The sequence below is a fragment of the Myxine glutinosa genome, chromosome 2 (assembly GCF_964187855.1).
Source record: "Myxine glutinosa chromosome 2, kmMyxGlut1.1, whole genome shotgun sequence".
Classification (NCBI taxonomy): Eukaryota; Metazoa; Chordata; class Myxini; order Myxiniformes; family Myxinidae; genus Myxine; species Myxine glutinosa.
Window position 1 is genome coordinate 2,261,918 of NC_136262.1, and position 27,698 is coordinate 2,289,615.

At 45.4% G+C, this 27,698-nt stretch overlaps 1 protein-coding gene across 1 annotated transcript in view; it reads right to left on the bottom strand.

The window, feature by feature from the left end:
- Positions 1-27,698, bottom strand: part of LOC137422092 (cysteine-rich secretory protein LCCL domain-containing 2) — a 287,763-nt gene that overhangs the window by 32,989 nt on the left and 227,076 nt on the right. The window contains exon 12 of the mRNA XM_068108843.2: positions 9,888-9,960. Coding sequence (XP_067964944.2) covers positions 9,888-9,960 — 73 coding nt within the window. The remainder of the gene's footprint in view (positions 1-9,887; positions 9,961-27,698) is intronic.

Genomic DNA, 27,698 nt, shown 5'->3' on the forward strand with positions numbered 1-27,698 from the left:
GTAGGAATATTTGGGGGACAGAGCACAGAGAGAGCTGGGGGAGCAAGGCCGGAGAGGAGTCGGTAGAAGACAGAAAGGCCACCTACCTGCCTGCGGTGAGTGAGTGAAAGGCCCTCAGAGATAGCTTCATCGCGGGAGATTCCAATGATTCTGAAAGCTTTGGATTCAACAGCGTGAAGCCGAGCCAGGTGTGAGGCAGGAGCACCAGCCCATAGGGGAGAACAGTATTCCATTGAGCTGCGGATGAAAGCCTTGTATGTGGTGAGGAGCTCAGGTGTGCCTAGGAAGGACTTCGCACGACGGAGGATGCCCAGTCGGCGACTGGCTTTGGAGGCCAGCTTGGAAATGTGGTTTTCCCAAGAAAGATCATGGCAGATGGTGAGACCCAAAAGCTTGAGCGACAGAACTTCTTGGAGAGGATTGTTGAGAAAGTAGATGGGAGGGTTGTCCAGTCGATCTTTTCGGAGAGACATAGTAAGAGTGTGAGATTTGTCAGGATTGAAAGACATGTTCCACATGTTTGACCAGTCTGTGATTTTGTCCAGGTCTTCAGAGAGTGAGGAGGCTGCAGACTGCCGATCTGAGGGAAGAGGAATGGAGCGGCAGAGAGTGGAGTCATCAGCAAAGAGATACAGAGGATTTTCCAGAGAGTCGGAGAGATCATTGATAAAGACCAGAAAAAGCACAGGGCCCAGCACACTGCCTTGGGGAACTCCAGCCTGAACGGGAAGGGGAGATGAGAGAAATCCATTCAGGGCCACACGTTGACTACGACCAGAGAGGAAGTCCGCAAGCCATGCATGGAGATTTCCATGGATACCATAGGAGGAGAGTTTGGTGAGCAGAGCTGGGTGCCAGACCGTATCGAAGGCACGTGATATGTCAAGGGAGACAGCTCTGATTTCCTGTTTGGCATTGAGGACCTCCATCCATTGTTGAGACAGCAGAAGCAGCATGTCCAGAGTAGAGTGACCTGGTCTGAAACCAAATTGATGATCAGAGATCAAGCCATTGGAGAAGAGGAAAGATTTCATATCCGAAGCAATGATGGATTCCATGACTTTGCTGATAATTGGGAGCAGGCTGATTGGTCTGTAGTTGCAAGGATCTGTTTTTGCACCTTTGTTGTGTAAAGCGGTAATTGAACCTGTTTGATCTGTTTTGTCTGAACCTTGTGAGCGGAATATCTTGAAAAATAAGCGAAGTACCAACTTCTAATCCGGTGTGTGGTTGTATCTTGGCATAAGGAAGAACACTATTGAAAATTGGGTCGCCACGTCAAAATCCAAGATGGTTGCCGCCATGTATGTCTGAACATTGTGAGCGGAATATCTTGAAAAATAAGCGAAGTACCAACTTCTAATCTGATATGTGGGTGTATCTACGCATAAGGAAGAACGCTATTGAAAATTGGGTCGCCACGTCAAAATTCAAGATGGCCGCCACCATATATATGTCCGAACCTTGTGAGCGAAATATCTTGAAAAATAAACGAACTACTAACTTCTAATCTGGTGGGTGGGTGTATCTACGCATAAGGGAGAATGCTTTTGAAAATTGGGTCGCCAGGTCAAAATTCAAGATGGCCGCCTTGCGTCTTCCACTTTGTCAACTCACATCACTTCACCAACGGGGAACCTAGGCGTAATGCTTGTTTTCATGAAAGTGGGGTTGTATCAAAGCGTGTCCAATCAAAGCGGGGTTGTATCAAAGCATGTCCAGTCAAAGCGTGTCCAATCAAAGCGTATCCAATCAAGGTGAGGTTGTATCAAAGCAGGGTTGTCTCAAAGTGTGTCCAATGAAAGCATGTCCAATCAAAGCGGGGTTGTGTCAAAGCAGGGTTGTCTCAAAGCATGTCCAATGAAAGCATGTCCAATCAAAGCGGGGTTGCATCAAAGCAGGGTTGTTCCAAAGTGTGTCCAATCAAAGCGTGTCCAATCAAAGCGGGGTTGTATCAAAGCAGGGTTGTCTCAAAGCGTGTCCAATCAAAGCGTGTCCAATCAAAGCGGGGTTGTATCAAAGCAGGGTTGTATCAAAGCAGGGTTGTATCAAAGCAGGGTTGTATCAAAGCAGGGTTGTATCAAAGCAGGGTTGTATCAAAACGTGTCTAATGAAAACGTGTCCACTGAAAGCGGGGTTGTATCAAAGCAGGATTTATCAAAGCGGGGTTGTATCAAAGTGAGGTTGTATGAAAGCGGGAAGGCGGAGGAAACCGGTCATCACTGCCAGCAGTTATAAAGGGGCAGTTCTTGTTGGCATTTATAACTAAACTATGCAGCTCAAACCAGCACCAGAAAAATTGCTTCATTTAATAAGCTGCAACTGCGAGGAAATATCTCCGTGTGGCTACTGAAAGGTTGGCCTGCAATGTTCTGCAATGTGCAGCCATTGTAAAGTCTTGACATGTTTGGAGGCCCAGGAAGTGGAAGCAGCTGGTTTAGAAGACGAAAATGATGAATGCCATTGCCGTCACTTTACAAAACTGCGACAACTTACATGTAAGCTAATAGATATTGAAGTCTGTCCTATATTCGTGTTGTGTTATCAATGTGAATCTTCTCATTTTGTATATAATGTGAATAAAACCTCCACAAATAATAACAAGAAAGGGCAATCAGAGATTGCAGACCCTCGCCAGGACGTGTTTTTAGTGGATTTTAAGGCTTTTGTGTCAAAACAAATATGGTGGACAAACCACGTGACCGATGACGCGATCCTTTTTTTTTTCTCCACCAATTTATCCATAGATGACGCTCAACAAATTTCATCTTGATCGGATGAAGTTTTGTAGTTGTTGAATTATGACGTCATAATTGAGGAACCTATGACATCATCATTAACATATGTTATTCCCCATGGAGAGTTCTTTACAATGAGCCATGTCTCATTTTTTTTTTCTATACAGCACTTTCAGAGATACAGAGGTTGAAAAGTTTTTCGGTTTTTCCAAGATGGCGCCCATACCACGTGACCTATGACGTCATAATTATCATTTGAAAATTATACAGTAGGAGTTGCACCCATGGTGAAAATTTAATGTCAATTGGACCAATGTTGATCTTTTGGCCTGTGTTGAACTTTTGGCCTGTGTTGACCTCAACAATAGTTGGTGGTTGAATTCAGTTAGCTGATATGCAAATCCTATTCAAATTTCAAGTCAATCGGATGAAAATTGAGGATTTTAGAAATTTGAAAAGGTTGTTGACCTTTTGGCCTATGTTGACCTTTTGGCCTATAGTTGTTGGTCGAATTTAACATCTCAAAAATAGTTGGTGGTTCAATTCATTTTGCTGATATGTGAATCTGAATCAAAGTTCAAGTCAATCGGGTGAAACTTGAGGCTTTTAGAAATTTAAAAAGGTTTTTTTTTTGTTGTTTGTTTTTTTGTTTTTTTTTGTATACAAGATCGAGGCTCGTGAAAGAGCGAACATTAATCACACAGAAAGACAAACAGACACACAAAACAAATAACATCGGGAGCGGTAGACAAGATGGGGAGAGAGGGGGAAGGACACAAACACAACATTTGAGAGCAGGGACCGAGAGACATGGAGACATCGAGAGAACTGTGGGAGGGAGAGGGCTTTGGGGGGGAGGCATGGGAAGGGGGGGGGGGTGGGAGAGGTATAAAACATATGGACACTGCCAAGACTTCCAGGAAAGAAGTTGGAATTTCAAACAAGGTGGATCTGGGGTGAATTAGTGGGGGTAGAAAAGATCAAGGTTTTGGATGGGGGAAGATAAGAGATGGTGGTGAACAGCTGTTTTGAAGACCTGGAGGGAGGAGTGTGATTGAAGTGAGTGTGGGAGTTTGTTCCAGAGGCGGGAGAAAAGAGGAATGAAAGAGTGAAGGTGAGCAGAGAGCCGAGATTTCGGCAGTTTAACCATCAGAGGGTGGCTGGCAGATCTTGTGCGACCTGTAGGAATATTTGGGGGACAGAGCACAGAGAGAGCTGGGGGAGCAAGGCCGGAGAGGAGTCGGTAGAAGACAGAAAGGCCACCTACCTGCCTGCGGTGAGTGAGTGAAAGGCCCTCAGAGATAGCTTCATCGCGGGAGATTCCAATGATTCTGAAAGCTTTGGATTCAACAGCGTGAAGCCGAGCCAGGTGTGAGGCAGGAGCACCAGCCCATAGGGGAGAACAGTATTCCATTGAGCTGCGGATGAAAGCCTTGTATGTGGTGAGGAGCTCAGGTGTGCCTAGGAAGGACTTCGCACGACGGAGGATGCCCAGTCGGCGACTGGCTTTGGAGGCCAGCTTGGAAATGTGGTTTTCCCAAGAAAGATCATGGCAGATGGTGAGACCCAAAAGCTTGAGCGACAGAACTTCTTGGAGAGGATTGTTGAGAAAGTAGATGGGAGGGTTGTCCAGTCGAACTTTTCGGAGAGACATAGTAAGAGTGTGAGATTTGTCAGGATTGAAAGACATGTTCCACATGTTTGACCAGTCTGTGATTTTGTCCAGGTCTTCAGAGAGTGAGGAGGCTGCAGACTGCCGATCTGAGGGAAGAGGAATGGAGCGGCAGAGAGTGGAGTCATCAGCAAAGAGATACAGAGGATTTTCCAGAGAGTCGGAGAGATCATTGATAAAGACCAGAAAAAGCACAGGGCCCAGCACACTGCCTTGGGGAACTCCAGCCTGAACGGGAAGGGGAGATGAGAGAAATCCATTCAGGGCCACACGTTGACTACGACCAGAGAGGAAGTCCGCAAGCCATGCATGGAGATTTCCATGGATACCATAGGAGGAGAGTTTGGTGAGCAGAGCTGGGTGCCAGACCGTATCGAAGGCACGTGATATGTCAAGGGAGACAGCTCTGATTTCCTGTTTGGCATTGAGGACCTCCATCCATTGTTGAGACAGCAGAAGCAGCATGTCCAGAGTAGAGTGACCTGGTCTGAAACCAAATTGATGATCAGAGATCAAGCCATTGGAGAAGAGGAAAGATTTCATATCCGAAGCAATGATGGATTCCATGACTTTGCTGATAATTGGGAGCAGGCTGATTGGTCTGTAGTTGCAAGGATCTGTTTTTGCACCTTTGTTGTGTAAAGCGGTAATTGAACCTGTTTGATCTGTTTTGTCTGAACCTTGTGAGCGGAATATCTTGAAAAATAAGCGAAGTACCAACTTCTAATCCGGTGTGTGGTTGTATCTTGGCATAAGGAAGAACACTATTGAAAATTGGGTCGCCACGTCAAAATCCAAGATGGTTGCCGCCATGTATGTCTGAACATTGTGAGCGGAATATCTTGAAAAATAAGCGAAGTACCAACTTCTAATCTGATATGTGGGTGTATCTACGCATAAGGAAGAACGCTATTGAAAATTGGGTCGCCACGTCAAAATTCAAGATGGCCGCCACCATATATATGTCCGAACCTTGTGAGCGAAATATCTTGAAAAATAAACGAACTACTAACTTCTAATCTGGTGGGTGGGTGTATCTACGCATAAGGGAGAATGCTTTTGAAAATTGGGTCGCCAGGTCAAAATTCAAGATGGCCGCCTTGCGTCTTCCACTTTGTCAACTCACATCACTTCACCAACGGGGAACCTAGGCGTAATGCTTGTTTTCATGAAAGTGGGGTTGTATCAAAGCGTGTCCAATCAAAGCGGGGTTGTATCAAAGCATGTCCAGTCAAAGCGTGTCCAATCAAAGCGTATCCAATCAAGGTGAGGTTGTATCAAAGCAGGGTTGTCTCAAAGTGTGTCCAATGAAAGCATGTCCAATCAAAGCGGGGTTGTGTCAAAGCAGGGTTGTCTCAAAGCATGTCCAATGAAAGCATGTCCAATCAAAGCGGGGTTGCATCAAAGCAGGGTTGTTCCAAAGTGTGTCCAATCAAAGCGTGTCCAATCAAAGCGGGGTTGTATCAAAGCAGGGTTGTCTCAAAGCGTGTCCAATCAAAGCGTGTCCAATCAAAGCGGGGTTGTATCAAAGCAGGGTTGTATCAAAGCAGGGTTGTATCAAAGCAGGGTTGTATCAAAGCAGGGTTGTATCAAAGCAGGGTTGTATCAAAACGTGTCTAATGAAAACGTGTCCACTGAAAGCGGGGTTGTATCAAAGCGGGATTTATCAAAGCGGGGTTGTATCAAAGTGAGGTTGTATGAAAGCGGGAAGGCGGAGGAAACCGGTCATCACTGCCAGCAGTTATAAAGGGGCAGTTCTTGTTGGCATTTATAACTAAACTATGCAGCTCAAACCAGCACCAGAAAAATTGCTTCATTTAATAAGCTGCAACTGCGAGGAAATATCTCCGTGTGGCTACTGAAAGGTTGGCCTGCAATGTTCTGCAATGTGCAGCCATTGTAAAGTCTTGACATGTTTGGAGGCCCAGGAAGTGGAAGCAGCTGGTTTAGAAGACGAAAATGATGAATGCCATTGCCGTCACTTTACAAAACTGCGACAACTTACATGTAAGCTAATAGATATTGAAGTCTGTCCTATATTCGTGTTGTGTTATCAATGTGAATCTTCTCATTTTGTATATAATGTGAATAAAACCTCCACAAATAATAACAAGAAAGGGCAATCAGAGATTGCAGACCCTCGCCAGGACGTGTTTTTAGTGGATTTTAAGGCTTTTGTGTCAAAACAAATATGGTGGACAAACCACGTGACCGATGACGCGATCCTTTTTTTTTTTCTCCACCAATTTATCCATAGATGACGCTCAACAAATTTCATCTTGATCGGATGAAGTTTTGTAGTTGTTGAATTATGACGTCATAATTGAGGAACCTATGACATCATCATTAACATATGTTATTCCCCATGGAGAGTTCTTTACAATGAGCCATGTCTCATTTTTTTTTTCTATACAGCACTTTCAGAGATACAGAGGTTGAAAAGTTTTTCGGTTTTTCCAAGATGGCGCCCATACCACGTGACCTATGACGTCATAATTATCATTTGAAAATTATACAGTAGGAGTTGCACCCATGGTGAAAATTTAATGTCAATTGGACCAATGTTGATCTTTTGGCCTGTGTTGAACTTTTGGCCTGTGTTGACCTCAACAATAGTTGGTGGTTGAATTCAGTTAGCTGATATGCAAATCCTATTCAAATTTCAAGTCAATCGGATGAAAATTGAGGATTTTAGAAATTTGAAAAGGTTGTTGACCTTTTGGCCTATGTTGACCTTTTGGCCTATAGTTGTTGGTCGAATTTAACATCTCAAAAATAGTTGGTGGTTCAATTCATTTTGCTGATATGTGAATCTGAATCAAAGTTCAAGTCAATCGGGTGAAACTTGAGGCTTTTAGAAATTTAAAAAGGTTTTTTTTTTTGTTGTTTGTTTTTTTGTTTTTTTTTGTATACAAGATCGAGGCTCGTGAAAGAGCGAACATTAATCACACAGAAAGACAAACAGACACACAAAACAAATAACATCGGGAGCGGTAGACAAGATGGGGAGAGAGGGGGAAGGACACAAACACAACATTTGAGAGCAGGGACCGAGAGACATGGAGACATCGAGAGAACTGTGGGAGGGAGAGGGCTTTGGGGGGGAGGCATGGGAAGGGGGGGGGGGGGGTGGGAGAGGTATAAAACATATGGACACTGCCAAGACTTCCAGGAAAGAAGTTGGAATTTCAAACAAGGTGGATCTGGGGTGAATTAGTGGGGGTAGAAAAGATCAAGGTTTTGGATGGGGGAAGATAAGAGATGGTGGTGAACAGCTGTTTTGAAGACCTGGAGGGAGGAGTGTGATTGAAGTGAGTGTGGGAGTTTGTTCCAGAGGCGGGAGAAAAGAGGAATGAAAGAGTGAAGGTGAGCAGAGAGCCGAGATTTCGGCAGTTTAACCATCAGAGGGTGGCTGGCAGATCTTGTGCGACCTGTAGGAATATTTGGGGGACAGAGCACAGAGAGAGCTGGGGGAGCAAGGCCGGAGAGGAGTCGGTAGAAGACAGAAAGGCCACCTACCTGCCTGCGGTGAGTGAGTGAAAGGCCCTCAGAGATAGCTTCATCGCGGGAGATTCCAATGATTCTGAAAGCTTTGGATTCAACAGCGTGAAGCCGAGCCAGGTGTGAGGCAGGAGCACCAGCCCATAGGGGAGAACAGTATTCCATTGAGCTGCGGATGAAAGCCTTGTATGTGGTGAGGAGCTCAGGTGTGCCTAGGAAGGACTTCGCACGACGGAGGATGCCCAGTCGGCGACTGGCTTTGGAGCCCAGCTTGGAAATGTGGTTTTCCCAAGAAAGATCATGGCAGATGGTGAGACCCAAAAGCTTGAGCGACAGAACTTCTTGGAGAGGATTGTTGAGAAAGTAGATGGGAGGGTTGTCCAGTCGATCTTTTCGGAGAGACATAGTAAGAGTGTGAGATTTGTCAGGATTGAAAGACATGTTCCACATGTTTGACCAGTCTGTGATTTTGTCCAGGTCTTCAGAGAGTGAGGAGGCTGCAGACTGCCGATCTGAGGGAAGAGGAATGGAGCGGCATTTTTGACCTTAGTTGTTGTTGACATTTTGACCTATGTTGACAGTTGTTGACATTTTGACCTATGTTGACCTTTTGACCTATGTCGACCTCAAAAATAGTTGGTGGTTGGTTTCAGTTCGCTGATATGCAAATCCCATTCAAGTTTCAAGTCAATCAGATGAAAATTGAGGATTTTAGAAATTTGAAAAGGTTGTTGACATTTTGACCTATGTTGACCTTTTGGCCTATGTTGACCTCAAAAATAGTTGGTGGTTGAATTCAGTTCACTGCTATGGAAATCCTATACAAATTTCAAGTCAATCATATGAAAATTGTGAATTTTACAGATTTGAAAAAAGGTGGTTGACCTTTGGCCTATGTTGACCTTGTGACCGATGTTGATCTCAAAAATAGTTGGTGGTTGAATTCAGTTTGCTGATATGTAAATCCTATTCAAATTTCAAGTCAATGGCATGAAAATTGAGGATTTTAGAAATTTGAAGAAGGTGGTTGACCTTTGGCCTATGTTGACTTTGCGACCTATGTTGATCTCAAAAATAGTTGGTGGTTGAATTCAGTTCGCTGATCTGTAAATGCCATTCAAATTTCAAGTGAATCGGATGAAAATTGAGGATTTTTGAAATTTGAAAAGAGTGGTTGACCTTTGGCCTATGTTGACCTTTTGACCTCAAATACATATAACGTTTTGTCGGACCACCAACTCTACCATTTGGTGATGTTTGGTTGAAGATCGGTTTAAAATTTGTGACCTGTAGGCAAGTATAAGTGAGCGGACAGACAAACAAACACACAAACCGGAGTGATCAACGTAGTTGGCAATTTATATATATTTTTTGCCAAGTAACGAACGGACTCAAATGCAATACCCTCTCATCTGGCGAGGGTAATAAAAGCTGATTATCTCGGGAAGGTAACTCCGTGTACCCAGATAGACTCGTGAATGTCTCCACCGTGAAATCATTGCACCTGAATTTGAATAACAGAGTGCAAACTCCAACACCAACTTCTCCGATATCCTGGGGGCCCTGAAGGACCCTGCTCCCTGATCTCTGATTGACAAGAAGCACACGCCAGATATTCCAGGACTTTTCCGATAGCTTACTCGTGCCACACCAACTTGTGTCGACATTTTCAGCTCTATACTAATTGGTTCCAGGTTTTAATATCATTGAGCCTAAAGTTCCTGGTCTATTAGATCCGGGTCAGGATTCAAACCTGGGTGAACCTGCTCATAGACAAGTGCGCATACATCTCCACTATAATCTATATCATCATTGCCTCATTTATATGAAAGAATTTTACAAACGAACACAGGAAAGCTAAATTATGTTCATGGAAACAATGTTAACAGAGGGGTGGGACAATAAATGTAAATGTGGAGAGTAAGATAGGTGGGAAGAAATGAGAGGAAGGAGTGCATGTTCCATTTATAGCTCACCGAGGGCAGTGTGTGATCTTCTTCTCAAAGGGACAGAGCTGGGCCACGGTCTTTCTGCAATCAATGGTCTGGACTAACAACAAGGAAAAACAACAACAAATAACTCGAACGGCACTCGTAGAGTTTTGCTTCGCTCCTTTATTCTGAACAAAACTACCATCGTTAACTGAACACGCTACGAGTATGCCCCATGTACCCGTATCATCCATGCGCCCTATTAGTTTCTTGGCATTGGTTATGGACGTCATACATTTAATTCTTCACTCACATCGGGTCATACATCAGGTATATGAAGTTTCAGATTTTTCGGAGAATAATTTCAATTTACCATTTATGGCTGGAATACCACTTCACCAATGACGTAATCTTTATCACCCTATATACAACATAGGGAATTGATGACACATCCCAAGTTTCAATATTTTTAGTTGAGCAGTTTTGGTGACAATGATATCCATTTTTTCCCTTTAATCCAATATGGCTGCCGTACCATGTGACATATGGTGCCAGAGTTAGCAATTCAATATTATCCATGGGGAGTCCCTCCTATGTTAAAAATTTTGCATTGATCGGCGAAGCGGTTGCAGAGAAAACCATTTTAAAGTGAAAATATATAGACGCGGACACAGACACGCACATCGCAACAGTCCTTGTGGCGTCCATCCTGTTTATCCTGTGTACTCCGCTCCAGCCCTTTCCCTTCGACAGATCTCCCGATGTCCCTGCTCTCTACTGGTGTTGTACTCTCTCCCCCTCTTCTCTCCTGCTGCCTTTATTATATGTTCTATGTGTTAGTTCTTACACGAGCCTCGACTTGGTATGCAAAAAATAAACAACAAAAAAAACAGTCTCGTATACTAACCGGACATTATATACAAAGCGGTTACAGACACTAATCTTAACAGGTCGAGACTAGTGAAAACTAGGACTAATAACAAGGAAATGACCCAGGAGGAGGCCATTTGGTCCATCCTGCTTGTCCTACACCAACACCACATTAAAAAAAAACTAGAACGGAACTCGCTAGAGAACATACCTCCACCAGGTGAACGGTTTACGTTTTGTATCCACTGATAGGCCAAATCTGGATTCGGACATGAACCAAAATCGAATCAGCTTGTTCTCGTCACCGAACCAACCCATTCTCTAAGTTTAGTCATAACTCGTCCACCACATTTTGAAATATCATGTTCTATGTCGTTCTTGCCCGATCTCTCAGCCCTACCTGCTTATGCGGATGACGTCTGCATCTTTGTAAAAGATGAAGACGATATTGATATCCTTGTTGAGTGCCTATCAAAGTTTCACTCTGCTTCCTCTTTAAAAATCAATTGGGACAAAAGCAAGACGTTATGGATACCCTCTCTTTATCGCAACCTTCTTCAGCCTGTACCACTGCTGCCCCCATCCCTCCCCGCAGGGTTACTGTGGGGGAAGTGAGGGAATTAAGTACTTGGGCATATTCCTTGGTTCCCCACAGTATGCTCCAAAAAATTGGGACGGGGTCATTGAGCAAAGGGGAGAAAGATTGAACCGATAGAAAAGGGCTTTACCCCATTTGTCTTTCAAGGGCCGTGTGCTAGTGATCAACAACTTAGTTGCCACACTGTTGTGGCATAAGTTCATCTGCCTGCAACCACCGGAGTCCCTGCTCAAAGCACTCCAGGACAAACTGGTGGACTTCTTCTGGGGAGGCTACCACTGGCTACGAGCCTATGTGATATGTCGCCCCTCGGCTAAAAGGCCACAACCTCGTGGACATCAAAACCCGCCTAATGGCCTTCCGGCTGGGGTCCATTCAACGTCTCCTCGACATGCAACATCTGCCAGGCCGACTCCCTGCATGCCTTGTACTACAGCAAGCAGGTAGGCTCGGGTCCATTCAACGTCTCCTCTACATAGAACATCTGCCAGGCCGACTCCCTGCATGCCTTGTACTACAGCAAGCAGGTAGGCTCGGGTCCATTCAACATCTCCTCTACATAGAACATCTGCCAGGCCGACTCCCTGCATGCCTTGTACTACAGCAAGCAGGTAGGCTCGGGTCCATTCAACGTCTCCTCCACATAGAACATCTGCCAGGCCGACTCCCTGCACACCTTGTACTACAGCAAGCAGGTAGGCTCGGGTCCATTCAACATGTCCTCTACATGGAACATCTGCCAGGCCTGCTCCCTGCATGCCTTGTACTACAGAAAGCAGGTAGGCTCGGGTCCATTCAACGTCTCCTCTACATAGAACATCTGCCAGGCCGGCTCCCTGCACGCCTTGTACTACAGCGAGCGGGTAGGCTTGGGTTCATTCAACGTCTCCTCTACACAGAACATCTGCCAGGCCGGCTCCCTGCACGCCTTGTACTACAGCGAGCGGGTAGGCTCGGGTCCATTCAACGTCTCCTCTACATAGAACATCTGCCAGGCCGGCTCCCTGCACGCCTTGTACTACAGCGAGCGGGTAGGCTCGGGTCCATTCAACGTCTCCTCTACATAGAACATCTGCCAGGCCGGCTCCCTGCATGCCTTGTTCTACAGCAAGCGGGTAGGCTCGGGCCCATGCAACGTCTCCTCTACATAGAACATCTGCCAGGCCGGCTCCCTGCATGCCTTGTTCTACAGCGAGCGGGTAGGCTCGGGCCCATGCAATGTCTCCTCTACATAGAACATCTGCCAGGCCGGCTCCCTGCACGCCTTGTACTACAGCGAGCGGGTGGGCTCGGGTCCATGCAACGTCTCCTCTACATAGAACATCTGCCAGGCCGGCTCCCTGCACGCCTTGTACTACAGCGAGCGGGTAGGCTCGGGTCCATTCAACGTCTCCTCTACATAGAACATCTGCCAGGCCGGCTCCCTGCACGCCTTGTACTACAGCGAGTGGGTAGGCTTGGGTTCATTCAACATCTCCTCTACACAGAACATCTGCCAGGCCGACTCCCTGCACGCCTTGTACTACAGCGAGCGGGTAGGCTCGGGTCCATTCAACGTCTCCTCTACATAGAACATCTGCCAGGCCGGCTCCCTGCACGCCTTGTACTACAGCAAGCGGGTAGGCTTGGGTTCATTCAACGTCTCCTCTACACAGAACATCTGCCAGGCCGGCTCCCTGCACGCCTTGTACTACAGCGAGTGGGTAGGCTCGGGTCCATTCAACATCTCCTCTACATAGAACATCTGCCAGGCCGGCTCCCTGCATGCCTTGTACTACAGCGAGCGGGTAGGCTCGGGTCCATTCAATGTCTCCTCTACATAGAACATCTGCCAGGCCGGCTCCCTGTACGCCTTGTACAACAGCGAGCGGGTAGGCCCGGGTACGACTTTGAACTTTTTCAAGTGAACCTCCAACATGTCGACATAACGCTCCTCCCTGCTTTTTACCAAAGCCTCTTGAATGCCTTGCAGAGCCTTTCTGTGAGTCGTCAGGCGGACACATAGGTCACAAAAATGCTAGCACACGAGCCTTTGTTTTGTAACCCTCTCTTTCCCGACATTCCAAAAAGTCGATATTTTTGCCAACAATTTATAGCAGCTGGTATCGTGAAGGTGCAGCATCTCCGACATGACTCGGGGTATGGTTGGAAATCCATAAGTGAAATTGCAGACCTAACAGGGATTTGGTCCCATAGGGTGATCGCAATAAAACTGAGGAAAATAATTTAGGTGGGACGGCAACTTGGCCTAACTTGGACTCAAGGTACAGAAGATGATTTGAATGAGCCGACAGTGCCTAAATTGATTGTTGAACCCATTCAAAATGATTTGCCCCCTGTTAGCGATGGGTCAAAGCTCTTCCAGACAATGGACAGCAAGGGCATCTATAAGATGTGCCTCAAGTTGTTAAATGGGAACCCTTCGTTAAATGGAGTTACCCGATGGAAAGGATTGTTACCCGGAGGACCCCCCTCCGAACCTATCTGGGAAGCCATGTATAGTGAGCCCACATCCAAAAGAACAGGTGATCTCCAGTGGCGTTTGGCCCACTGGATTGTTCCCTCCAACACGTTTATTAGACATTTTTCTCCTGTATCTGTTTGTTGTCGCTTCTGTGCAGTCAATGAGGACTTGTTTCATGCATTCATAGACTGTGTACGATTATTTCCTTTGTTTCATTGGTTGAATTATATTGCACACAAAATGCATATTACTTTTTCTTTGAGAAATTTCATCTTTGGTTTTGCTCCTAAACAAGATCCGGTATCTAAACTGTTTAGTTTCCTAATAGCAACTGCGAAACTGGCTGTTTATTTAAACAGAAAAGATAAACTATCTGGCAAACCGACGGAGCACTAATATCATGTTGTCTTTCAATGCATTGGTCTCAGTAAGATTGAAACTTGAGTTTACCTTTTCCAACGAGGCCGGAAATCTTCAACACTTTATTGATACTTGGTGTGTCGGTGGTTTTTGTGAGGTTGAAGAAAACGAATTGAAAATACTGTTATGAGATTTTTAATATTTTTTTGGGGATATGGGATCGAGCCTCGTGTAAGAGCTAACATTAATCGCAAAAAACATAAACGGACACATACAACATATAATAAAGGAAGCGGGAGACAAGATGGGGAGAGAGAGGGAAGCACAGTACAACAGTAGAGAACAGGGACATCAGGAGATCTGTGGGAGGCAGAGGGCTTGGGGGGAGGAGGCATCGGAGGGGGGGAATTGGGTGGGAGATGTATAAAACACATGGACACTGCAAGGACTTCCAGGAAAGAAGTCAGTATTTCAAAAAAGTGGATCTGCGGTGAATTAATGGGGGTAGAAAAGATCAAGATTTTGGATGGGGAAGATAAGAGATGGTGGTGAACAGCTGTTTTAAAGACCTGGAGGGAGGAGTGGGATGGAAGAGAGTGAGAAGTTTGTTCCAGAGGCGGGAGAAAAGAGGAATGAAAGATTGAAGGTGAGAAGAGAGTCTTGATTTTCGCAATTTCACCATAAGAGGGTTGCAGGCAAATATTGTGCGACCTGAAGGAATATTTTGGGGACAGAGCACAGATAGAGCTGGGGGAGATAGACCGGAGAGGAGTCGGTAGAAGACAGAAAGACCACCAACCTGCCTGCGGTGAGTGAGTGAAAGCCCCTCAGTTAGCTTCAGCATGGGAGATTCCAATGATTCTGAAAGCTTTGGTTTCAACAGCGTGAAGCCGAGCTCGGTGTGAGGCAGGAGCACCAGCCCAGAGGGGAGAACAGTATTCCTTTGAGCTGCGGATGAAAGCCTTGTATGTGGTGAGGAGCTCAGGTGTGCCAAGGAAGGACTTCGCACGATGGAGGATGCCCAGTCAGCGACTGGCTTTGGAGGCCAGGTTTGAAATGTGGTTTTCCCAGGAAAGATCATGGCAGATAGAGAGACCCAAAAGCTTGAGTGACAGAACTTCTTGGAGAGGATTGTTCACAAAGTAGATGGGAGGTTTGTCCAAGTCTGTATTTTTGGAGAGACACAGTAAGAGTGTGAGATTTGTCAGGATTGAAAGACATATTCAACTTGTTTGAACAGTCTGTGATTTTGTCCAGGTTTGCACAGAGTGATGAGGCTGCAGACTGCCGATCTGAGGGATGAGGTATGGATCGGCAGAGAGTGGAGTCATCAGCAAAGAGATAGAGAGGATTTTCCAGAGAGAAGGAGAGATCATTGATGAAGACGAGAAATAGCACAAGGCCCAGAACACTACCTTGGGGAACTCCAGCCTGAACAGGAAGGGGAGATGAGAGAAAACCATTTCAGGCCACACATTGACTGTGACCAGAGAGGAAGTCCGCAAGTCATGCGTGGAGATTTCCATGGAAACCATTGGAGAAGAGTTTGGTGAGCAGAGCTGGGTGCCACACCGTATAGAAGGCACGTGATATGTCAAGGGAGACGGCTCTAATTTCCTGTTTGGCATTGAGGACCTCCATCCATTGTTGAGACAGCAGAAGCAGCATGTCCAGAGTAGAGTGACCTTGTCTGAATCCAAATTGATGATCAGAGATCAAGCCATTGGAGAAGAGGAAGGATTTGATGTCAGAAGTGATGATTGATTCCTTGACCTTGCTGATTATTGGGAGCAGGCTGATTGGTCTGTAGTTGCAAGGATCTGTTTTTGCACCTTTTTGTGTAAAGCGGTAATGTTTGCTGATTTCCAAGATGCTGGTAGATGACCTTGAGCAAAAGAGAGGGTGAAGAGAACAGAAAGAAGGTGAGATAGAGCAGCAGAGCAGAATTTTAGGACCCGTGGGCTGATGCCGTCTGGTCCAGGTGCAGAATCTGAATCGATGTTTGGCAAAAACTTCTCCACCTTGTCAGGAGAGAAGGACACAGAGTCCAGGAGCAGCTGGGTTCGACTGGGAAAGGTGGGTTCAGAGAGAGATGGGTTCAAGACACAAGATTTTGAGGCAAACACAGAGTGGAGGCATTCAATTTTTTCACATGCGGAGTCAGCTGTGTAGCCGTTTGAGGTAAGGGAAGGGATGGAAGGGGAAACAAACACCAGAAACAGATTTGACCAGACGCCACCTGGATTTGGAGGAGGGGGGAAATTTTTTGAAAGATGGTTGGGGGGAGGGGGGAGTTGCTGCTTATGTTTGTTTTATTTGATGATCATTGGGTGTTTCTTTTCGGCATTATTGATTTGATTTGTTTGTAAAACATGTATATTATTACTTTTTGTATTTTTGTTATAAAAGCACTCAAAAGTCAAAGTCTCTCTCTCTGTTTCTCTCTGTCTCTTTGTCTCTATCTCTCTGTCTCTCTCTATCTCTATCTCTCTGTCTCTCCCTATCGCCCCTGCTGGCCGTTTATTGTTGGGTGTGGCAAGATGGCGTGTGCTCGTGTTCGTGTGTTGTCGCTCCTGGCTCGTGTTGGTTTCATCCTCCCCCAACCCCCTCCTCCCCTTTTTACCTCCCCTTTTCCCATTGTACCTTTGTCGTGTCTGATGACTTTTCCTTCTTCGTTACCACCTGTCCCTCTTTCCCCTCTTTCGAGACAGAGAGGGGGAGAGCCAGCACGGTGAGGGTTTGTTTAAACCACGTTTTTTTTCCTAACCACGTTTTTTCTTTAGGATTATACAAATCTATTTGCTTTCACTTCGTTTCTCCTTTGACGATATGGCTAATAGGAGTAGCCAAAGATCTGCCGATCGTGTTACCGATGAGGGTTTATCGCGTAAGCACGGGCTGTGCCTTGTCCCGCCGGAGGGAATTGAAATGGATGACATTTTGCTCGCGATTGGGGATTTGATCGACGTGAGTAACATTCGTGCTGCGTCCCATAGGAATCACAAAATTGTGGTATTTGTTTCGCAAATAAGTCTGGCCGATATTGTTGTGCAGAATGGTTTGACCTTGGGAAACGATCTGTTTGTTCCTGTGTCGTCGATGGACACGCCGCAGTTAAAGTCATTCTGAGCAATGTTCCACCTTTCTAGGAAATGAGGAAATCCTGCACAAGCTAGGTGAGTTTGGCACTGTCGTCTCTCGAATCATTAGGGTTCCTCTACGTACGAGAAACGGCAGGTTGAAGCACGTACAATCGTTTAGACGTTTTTGTTTTGTTCTAAAAGACGCAGCGAAGCAGTTGAGCACCTCCCACACTTTTAAAGTAGGCGAGCATGAATATAGGATTTTCATGGCGACCGAGACCTTGATCTGCTCCGGATGTGGAGCACACGGACACACTAAGCAGTATTGTCCAGACGCCAAGAAGACTTAAGCTACAGCAGTTGGGTCGGCCCCCCCTGTGACTGATGCAGTGCCTCCTGTTAATGAGCCTAGTGGGGCACAGAGATCCACACCAGAAGACCAGGGTGTCACAAGTGTTGGCGGTGTTGCTGAGGTTAGTGCAGCAGCGGAGCATCCAGTCGATGTGGACAAGAGGCTACAACCTCAAGACAATATGGTCTATGAGTAAGTATTGACGAAAGGCACCGTGGCTACGAAGAGCTTAAAACGTACCTTTTTGAGCACCGAAGTCAAAGACAAAGGTAGCAAAGTGATACTCGTACAAGCAAACAGTATCTCAGACTATCCTGATGATTCTCGGCAAAATGGGCAAGGTGGTGATGAAACAGAGGAGAGTAGGACTTCACCCCTTGCTCTTGTTGAAGAAAACCAAATCACTAGTATTGGTTGTGATGATGGGACCATTGTCCCTTGTGACAACGCGCAGTCTCAGGTCCTGAATGACAATGGTTGTTGCTCACATCCGGTTGTAACAACCAAGGATGATGGTCTAAGCAGACCTATAATAGGCAACAGTGGTGGCACAGATGTGTCCCTGGTGATGAAACAAGAAGACTGCAGTGTTGATGACAAAGGTGTGCCAGCACCTGCCACACAACAAAGGAGTTTCAATGTTGATGTGGTTAGGGAGCTGGATGAGGAAGTTCAAAGTCTTGTTTCTGTGAACGATCATCAGGAAGAAGAACAGATGGAAGCGACAAAGGAAAACGTCATCAGTTTCCTAAATGAGACGTTTAGGCAATGCTATGTTGTTATCAAAGACCATTTTCCCAATGTGAAAACTTTCATCAGGGCTGCAAGACCCCTCCTGCAAAGAACTGACCCAATGGAAATCTCGGAGGCCCAATTTCAGCGTCTTTGAAAAGCTGTTACAAAGGCAAATAAGGAATTGCAGGCGGAGGGTGAGTTACCTTTGTAAAATGGCAATGCGAGAGATGTGTATTGCATCCCTGAATATCAATGGGTGTTGTACCCCTTTACGAAAAATTCAGACAATTCAGGCAATGGAGAGGGTGAAAGCCGACATCATCTTGATACAAGAGACCCATGCTACGAACACCCTGGTTGCTGAATGGGGAAAACTTTATCGAGGGCAGTGGTGGTTGAGTGGTTTTACCACACCCAAAGCTGGTGTTGCCATCCCCTTAAGTGATAGAATTCCTGCTCGGAAGATTGTCTTTAAGGAAATTTATAAGGGACATCTGATAGCGGTGGAATTATATTGCAACACGCAAAGGATCATGATTGTGAACGTATATCCACCGAGTGAGCCCATGGAAAGAAGTGTTCTTTTCCACTCTGCATGACTTTGTAAAAGGACTGGATACAACCGCTTTCATCTGTATTGCTGGTGATTTCAATTCCCCTATCAATCCTTCCGTAGACAGGACCGGTCATGAACCCCATCCGGCTTCTACGAAGATTTTGGAGAACATCATCAAGGATCATCATTTGAAAGATGTTTGGAGGTTGCAACACCCAACTTCACGGTGCTATACGTGGTGCAGATGCCATGATGGGAGGATATCAATGGCAAGGCTAGACAGATTCTACGTGAATAAGCCAATGCTAAATGTGATGGCCACAACCCAGATACTCCCAACTGGTTTCACAGACCATTACCTGGTTTCAATGGGTTTTAATTTGCCTCTGGCCTCAGGTGGTAGTGCGTATTGGTCACTTAACACCCACCTGCTGAATGATATGAAATTCAAAGATGCTTTTCGAGCCGTGTGGGAAAGAATTGGGTCCTCCAAATTTGAGCATGCTGACCTTCGACTGTGGTGGGACCTTGCAAAGGGTCAGGTCAAATCGTTCTGTCAACAATATAGTCTTTATGCCACTAAATTGCAAAATCTCTCAATTGATTCATTAAAGGCTGAAATTGCAGCCTTGGAAGAAAACATTAATATGGCTGGGAAAGACACTACAGGTGACAGGCTGCTATGGACTAAAAAGGCAATCTTGACTGAATTGGTACGGCAGCGGGCAATGGACACCCTGGGACGCATGAGAATGAGCTATTTAACGTTGGACATGCCAAATAAGGACTTTTTTAGTTTGGAGAACTCTGTCAAAAATCACAACAGATTCACAGGCTACGTGCTGCTATTGGGTCAATAGTGACCTCCCAACAGGAGATTGTCTGTTTTGGAGGGTTTTTATACAAATTTGTACTCCCCTCAGAGCATAAGTAATGAGACCTTGCAGGAGCTGACTACTGGGCTTCCGAGACTTGAGGAGGACCAGCAACGCACACTGAACATGTCAGTTTCGGCTACTGAACTTGAAACTGCTATGTGGAGCTTGAAGGATGGTAAAGCCTCTGGGATTGATGGTTTGCCCGGAGAGTTCTATAAGCCTTTTTGGAATCTTGTGGGACCTGGCCTGCTTGAAGTATTTGATGAATGCCTTCATGTTGGAGAGCTTCCCCTGTCCTGCAGAAGAGCAGACATGTGCCTGTTGCCAAAGGCTGGGGACACTCAACTAGTCGAGAACTGGCAGCCTGTCTCATTGCTGTGCGCGGATTACAAGATTTTGTCGAAGGTTTCAGCAAACCGTTTGGAAACTGTGATCAGCTCTATTGTGCACCCGGACCAGACCTACTGTTTACCAGGAAGGTCAATTTATGACAATATATTTTTGATAAGGGATATTATTTCTTGTAATAAGTACTTGCGTGCCAGTTTTGGGTTGTTGTTTCATGACCAAACAAAGGCTTTTGATCGAATTGATCACACATATTTGTTTTCTGTTCTGGAGCGGATGGGTTTTGGCAAAACTTTCATTTCCTATGTCAAGCTGTTATACACTAACACCTTCTGCATGATGAAAGTAAACAACAGTTTATGTTCCCCCTTTCCGACGGGATGGATGGATGAATGAATGAATGAATGGGATGGCAACATAGAGAGTAACCCAGTTTTAGGACCGGCAGAGAAGATAACTGAGAAGGAAGTGGAGGAAGTGATAAAAACAATGAAGAGTAGAAAAGCGGGAGGGCCGACGGGAGTTATGGGAGATATGTTGAAGGCAGCAGGAAGTTGGGGTGTGAAGAGAATGACAAAGATCTGTAATCTGGCGGTGAAAGAAGGCCGCATTCCAGTGGATTGGGAACTGAGTACCCTCGTCCCTCTATACAATGGGAAAGGTGACCCTCTGGAGTGTGGCTCGTACCGAGCGATAAAGTTATTGGAGCATGGAATGAAGGTGTGGGAGAGGAGGATAAGGAAGAAGGTGAAGATCGACGAAATGCAGTTTGGATTTATGCTAGGAAGAGGAACGACAGACACGCTCTTTATTGTGAGGCAGTTGCAGGAGAAGTACATGGAGAAGAGGAAGAAGTTGTTTCTTGGGTTTGTTGATCTGGAGAAAGCATTCGATAGGGTTCCACGCGAAGTATTGACATGGGCATTGAGGAAGTTATGAATGGAGGAATGGTTGATCAGAGTAGTGATGGCAATGTACAAAAGAGCGCGCACAGCTGTAAGGACGAAGGACGGGAACAGTGGTGAGTTTGAGGTGAAGGTGGGAGTGCATCAGGAGTCGGTACTAACTCCACTACTATTTGTAGCTGTGATGGAGGTGCAGGCTCAGAACGTAAAGGAGGGTTTACCGTGGGAGTTGTTGTATGCAGATGATCTGGTGTTGATTGCGGAAAGTATGGATGAAATGAAGGAAAAGATGAACAAGTGGAAGGAATGCACGGAGACAAAAGGTCTGAAGGTGACTATCGGAAAGAGGAAGGTGATGGAAAGTGGTAAAGCATGTGATGAGGTGGAAAGAACTGGGAAGTGGCCATGTGCTGTGTGCAGGAAGGGTGTCGGAGTGAACTCCATTCAATGTACAATGTGCGCTGAGTGGATTCATCAAAAATGCAGTGGTCTGAGAGGGTCATTAACCAGTGTGGCGCTGTGAAGAGGAACAGGTTGAGATGGTTTGGTCATGTGTTGAGGAAGGATGAAAGTGACTGGTTGAGAAGAGTAATGGAAATGAATGTAGAAGGAAGTAGAGGACGGGAAGACCGAGAAAGACTTGGCTAAAGATGTTGGAAGAAGAAATGCGGGCAAGGGGGTTAACAAGGAGAGATGCAGAAAATAGGGCAAAATGGAGAAGATTGTCACGGGGACCACAAGGCTAACCCCGGCTCTAGCAGGGAAAATGGCCTTAAAATGCATGTTGTTGTTGTTGTTTCCTTTCCGACGGGGTATCCGTCAAGGTTGTCCCCTTTCTGGGCTTCTGTATATAATTGCCCTTGAACCACTCTTAGCATCCATCAGGCAGCGAATAACTCAGGATGTGGGAGCCGTTTTTGGTTCAAGATTTGTGGTCACAGCTTATGCTGATGATGTATGCGTCCTGATTAAAGGCCCAAGTAGTGTTGCTGCAGTGCAGCGTTGCCTTAAAGACTACTTTGCGGCCTCCTCTGCCAAAGTAAATTGGGGGCAAGAGTGTTGCCTTATCATGTGGTTCAGATAACATTTCTTTACCACTGCCAATGAAGTGTTATGTTTTCTGTTATGTTTTGTTATGTTATGTTTTAATGTTTTTTCGCCTACCATCACTCCCACAGAATTTAGAGTGGAAAACAGATGGGGTCAAATATCTTGGTGTCTATCTCGGCAACCACGAAGTAGAAATGAAGAACTGGGAAGGAATGATTGAACAAATTACACACCGGTTGAAACGATGGGAAGGACTGCTGCGATCTCTTTCTTATAAAGGCCGCACTCTTGTCATAAATAACTTGATAGCAGCAAGATTATGGCATTAACTAATTGCCTTGCAGCCACCCAAGGAGTTGATGCCAGCCATCCAGCGGGTCTTGATAAATTTCTTTTGGAATGGATACCACTGGCTTCGGCCTCAAATACTGTACCATCCTCGGAAGGAGGGTGGACATGGAATTGTGGATGTGTCCACCCGGCTTATGGCTTTTCGCCTACAGTCTGTGCAATGTCTGTTGTATGCTGAAGAGCTGCCCTGGCGCTCATTTGTGTTTTTTTGCTGCAACAAGCGGGAGGCCTGGGTTATGATAGGCACCTGTTCCTGGTGAGCCTTGACCGTGTCAGCTTAGTTTCAATCCCAATTTTTCATCAGGGTTTGCTGAAAGTTTGGAAAGGCTTTGGGGTTCATCGTTGCCTTGAGGCTTATAATTGCCGGATGTTTATCCAAGAACCTTTTTTCTATAACGGGTTTTTTTCCATGCATTCGTCATAGTCCGACTTTGATTAGGAAATTTACTCAAGGAGGAGTTGACAAAGTTTGTGACCTGAGGGATACATCTGGGACAAAATGGATGTCTGCTGGCAGGGTGGCGACCATTCTTGGTTTAAGATCTGTGCGTGTTGTCAGCCAAATTATACGCATTGTCAAGAGGAAGTTTAAGGAGTTAAATATTGGCTGGGAAGGTGTAAACAATGTCGAGGATTTTCGGCTGTCCTTTCCTGAAATTAAGGTGCTCCCAGCTCTCCAGTCAAATGGTGAACTTGTATCTCCCTTTCATTGGGTAACAAAGGTGGGTATTCACAAGCTCCTTCGAGAAAACCAAGCATCACCCTTCTCCGGAGTGACACGAGTAGCCTTGTGGTCAGAAAGGTTAGGGCCAGGGTCTCCTGCCACGCCACTGTGGCCTAATATGTACAAACTACCTATTTACGGGTTCCTAGCAGATATCCAGTGGAGATTAGCACATTTTGCTCTCCCTACGAACACCTTTGTTCATCATCTTGATAGCTCAATACCGGTAGCATGCCCCTTCTGTGAACAGAAGGACGATCTCTTTCATGCCTATGTGAAATGTGAAAGACTAATCCCTCTTTTCTCGATTCTCAAACACCTTTTTGATCAGTTGTCTTTTCCTTTCACTTCACATTCTTTTATTTTTGGTGTACCTTTCAGACACTCCTGCAAGGACTCTGGTGTTCTCCTAAACTTCTTAGCTGCTATAGCAAAATATGCAATATATAAATCAAGGAAAATTAAAATTGATAATGGACATGGGTTTGATGTTGTTCCTATGTTTAAAGGGTTGGTGTCTGCAAGAATAAGGTTAGAGTTTGATTATTATGTGGCAAATGAAAATGTCAAACTCTGAGTGCAAATGGTGTATTAATGAAGCCTTATGTGTTGGGAATGAATTGAATTTGGTCTTCTTTTCTCATAATTACATTAAGAACTGTTTGTTTTTTTCTATTTTTCTCTCCTGTAAAATTTGACTTGACCTGGTTTGTTTTTGTGAAATAAATGGTGTTGCAAATTCAAATCTATCTATCTATCTACCTATCTATCTATCTATACATCTATATATCTCGCTCTGTCTCTATCTCGCTCTGTCTCTATCTCGCTCTGTCTCTATCTCGCTCTGTCTCTATCTCGCTCTGTCTCTATCTCGCTCTGTCTCTATCTCGCTCTGTCTCTATCTCGCTCTGTCTCTATCTCGCTCTGTCTCTATCTCGCTCTGTCTCTATCTCGCTCTGTCTCTATCTCGCTCTGTCTCTATCTCGCTCTGTCTCTATCTCGCTCTGTCTCTATCTCGCTCTGTCTCTATCTCGCTCTGTCTCTATCTCGCTCTGTCTCTATCTCGCTCTGTCTCTATCTCGCTCTGTCTCTATCTCGCTCTGTCTCTATCTCGCTCTGTCTCTATCTCGCTCTGTCTCTATCTCGCTCTGTCTCTATCTTCTCTCTGTCTCTGTCTCTGTCTCTGTCTCTGTCTGTCTGTCTCTGTCTGTCTGTCTCTGTCTCTCCCTATGCTGGCTGTTGGTGCGTTGGGTGCGGTGTCCCCATGCTGGCTGTTGGTGCGTTGGGTGCGGTGTCATGGCATCTGCTCATGGTTTGGCCTTGTAGCTCCATGCTCATGGTTTGTATCTCTACCCTCCCCTTTCCTCTTCTCACCTTTGTGCCGTCTTTTGTGTATCCCCCTTCCACGTTGTCATCCCTTCCCCCCTCTTGAGAGTGAGAGAGTGAGGGAGCACACGTGGTGATACCGGTAAGGGTTCCCCCTTAGGGTGGTTCCCTCTTCGGTTTTTTAGCTGCGACGAGCAGCTCTATGAGAGGACTGCGTTGTTGTTGTTGTTGGGGTGCCTTTTTGAATAGCACATGCGCATACACTCGGACGTGCGTTGGTATGATGTAAAAACATTGCGGACTAAAATCGCGATTTGGTTGAAGAAACCAGAATAAATTGTGCAACAAAGACAACATTCCTCATGATTCTACACGTCGCAGCTGGTGACCACACTGTGGTCATTTTCCTCTTGTTTCGCTTCGTGTTACAAATCATAATACTTTTTTCCGTTTCTTTTTTTGTAATTATTTTTATTTGTCGTTTGTTTACTGGAGCTTTTTGGCTTCATTAACCCTTTATACATTTATCCTTTGTTTAAACATGGAAACGATGCCGGATAGCTCTCGTTACATGTCTCTTGAAGCGCTAACACGGAAGTACGGGTTCGTTTGTTCACCTCCGTTGGGAATCGACGTCGAGGCCATTATCCTTACCGTCGGAGAGATAATCAGTTTGGATAATGTAAAAGCGGCTTCTCGCATGAATAAACGTGTGGTAATCTTTGTTTCCACAGTACCAATGGTTGCTCAAATAGTCGAGCACGGGCTTTTCTTTGCTCCCGACGTGTTTGTTCAGGTATGCCCACTCGACACGCCGGCAGTTCGGGTTTCTCTCTCTAACGCTCCTCCGTTCCTTAAGAACAAAGACCTGGTTACTGAACTAAACCCCAAATCCACTTTTTTGAGGTGACTTTTGACTTCTTTCCTGGAAGTCCTTGGTGTCCTAGCGTTTTATACCTATCCTGCCTCCCCCCAAGGCCCTCTCCCTCCAAAAACATCTCCCGATGTCCCTGCTCTCAAATGTTGTGTTTGTGTGCTTCCTCCCCTTCTCTCCCCATCTTGTCGACCGCTCCCCTTTTTATATACTTCGTTTGCTTGTTTGTTTGATTTGTTTGTTTGATAAATGTTAGTTCTTTCACGAGCCTCGACTCTGTATACAAAAAAAACAAAAAAACAAAACAAAAAAACAAACAAACTTGGTTCTGTCGTCTCGTCAGTTACTATGGTTCCTATACGAGGGAAAAATAACCGTTTAAAACACGTCATGTCCTTTCATCATTTTGTTTATATGATTTTAACGTGTGGTGTAACCTCTTTAAATGCGGTATTGCCCTTCAAGGTCGAAGGTCACACTTATCGGGTCTTTGTCTCCACGGATAGTCACTAGCCTGAATGGTGATGAACAGCAGTGCTCTGCTGAGATCGTTGTCGATGATGTAAATAGTATGGGTTGTGCTGACACAAACCCCATTGTTGACAAACAGAGAACCAGGAAAATAACCCTCTCACGTTCTAGCGACCTCAACTAGCCTGATAATAAGATCTTGACCGGTCCTCAAACCATACGCTCAAGTGGTTAGTGAAGGTAACTATGGAGTGCAACCTCCTCCTCAGCAGTTGCCTCCAGCTGAGGTAATTCCTCAGCCTCCTCTGACTTCAGAATCGTTTGAGGATAATGTGATAAATGCTGAAAATGTATGTGTTGGCCAGACAGCATCTGAGTCTCTCGGGTGTGCTGATGTTAAACCTCCATGTGAGGGTGAGTCTCCATGTGTGTCCCTTGCTGAAGCTTGTGATGATTGTGCCACCCCTCCCTCTGTGGGGAGCGGTGAGTGTGTAGGAACTCGCGATCTGTCTGTGATGAAATCGTCCATTGAGGCAGCTGAGCTTTGTCAAGCTCATGGGCAGCAGGGTGCTGGTGTTGAAGTCTCAGATTGTCGAGTTGATGAGCCCGTTGCTTCGATGGTTGCTTCAAGTGTTGAGATTTCTTTTAATGGATATCATCCCAGACAAGGCATACAGTCATCTGCTCATTCTCCGCAGGACAGAGGCAACCACTCTAACGGTGAACCCATCTCCACACCAACCACTTTAGGTAAGGGGATAAGAGAAAGTTAGCAAAATAAGGATAAAGCAAAACAAAAAATAAAATAAAAAATAACAAGAAAACATCCAAGACACTGGAAGTAGCAGGGGTCAGGTAAAATGCGATTAAACCTCAAAGGTCCAGACCAAGAAGCTGAAGCTCCGATGATTCTGTTAGGGATGAAGATCCTATGTGCACAGAAGAGAAAGACCTGTTTCTAGAAAGAGATATGGACAACAGTTTAGTTTTCTTTGCATTGAAGGTTACCAGTGAGTCATGCCCCCTCTTCAACACATTCTCCAAATTGTCCAGAGAGTCCATTGTCCAGAAAAACTCCAACCTCATTACGAGTGGCAATGAGTGAATCAGCAGATGTACAGTAGAGTGAGGAATTATCAGCATACATGGCTAGCTGAGACACAACATTATCAGCAAGATTATTGATATAAACAAGGAACAATGAGGGACCAAGGACAGACCATGTGAAACATCAGAATTGATAGAGCAAGTAGGAGAAGATTGACCCGCAAGTACCACCTTCATCTTGCGATTTGTAAGGAAAGCTGAGATGATTGAATGCATCACTGCAGATACAACATGGGGAAAAATGGCCTCTAAATGTGGTTACTTTTTTTTACTGCAGATACATCATATGACTGAAGCTTGTGGAGCAGAACCCTGTGCCATACTTTATCAAAGGCTTTTGAGATATCCAAAGCAACTAATTGAGCTTCACCCTTGAGCTCCAATGCCATGTTGATATGATCCGTAATTAAGGATAGCAGATCACTAGTAGAGTGAGAATAGCGAAGGTCATACTGGCAGTCAGTGAGAAGTTCATTGTCCTCCAGATGGCTGAGAAGGTGTTCATTGATGAAGCATTCAAATACCTTACTTATTACAGGAAGTAAGCTGATGGGCCGATAGGTACTTGGTTCAGAATGCTCACCAGCACCCTTGAAAACAGGGACAACAGAAGCCACTTTCCATGATGAAGGAAACTGAAGCAGACAAGCACATGTTGAATAGGTAGGCAAGAATCGGTGACAGTTCGGGACAACACATCTTCGATAAAATCACAGATATTCCATCAGGACCAGTCGCTTTTGAGGCATCTAGGGTACAAATAATTCCGGCAACCTTCTTAGGAGTGATAAATGGAACAACAAT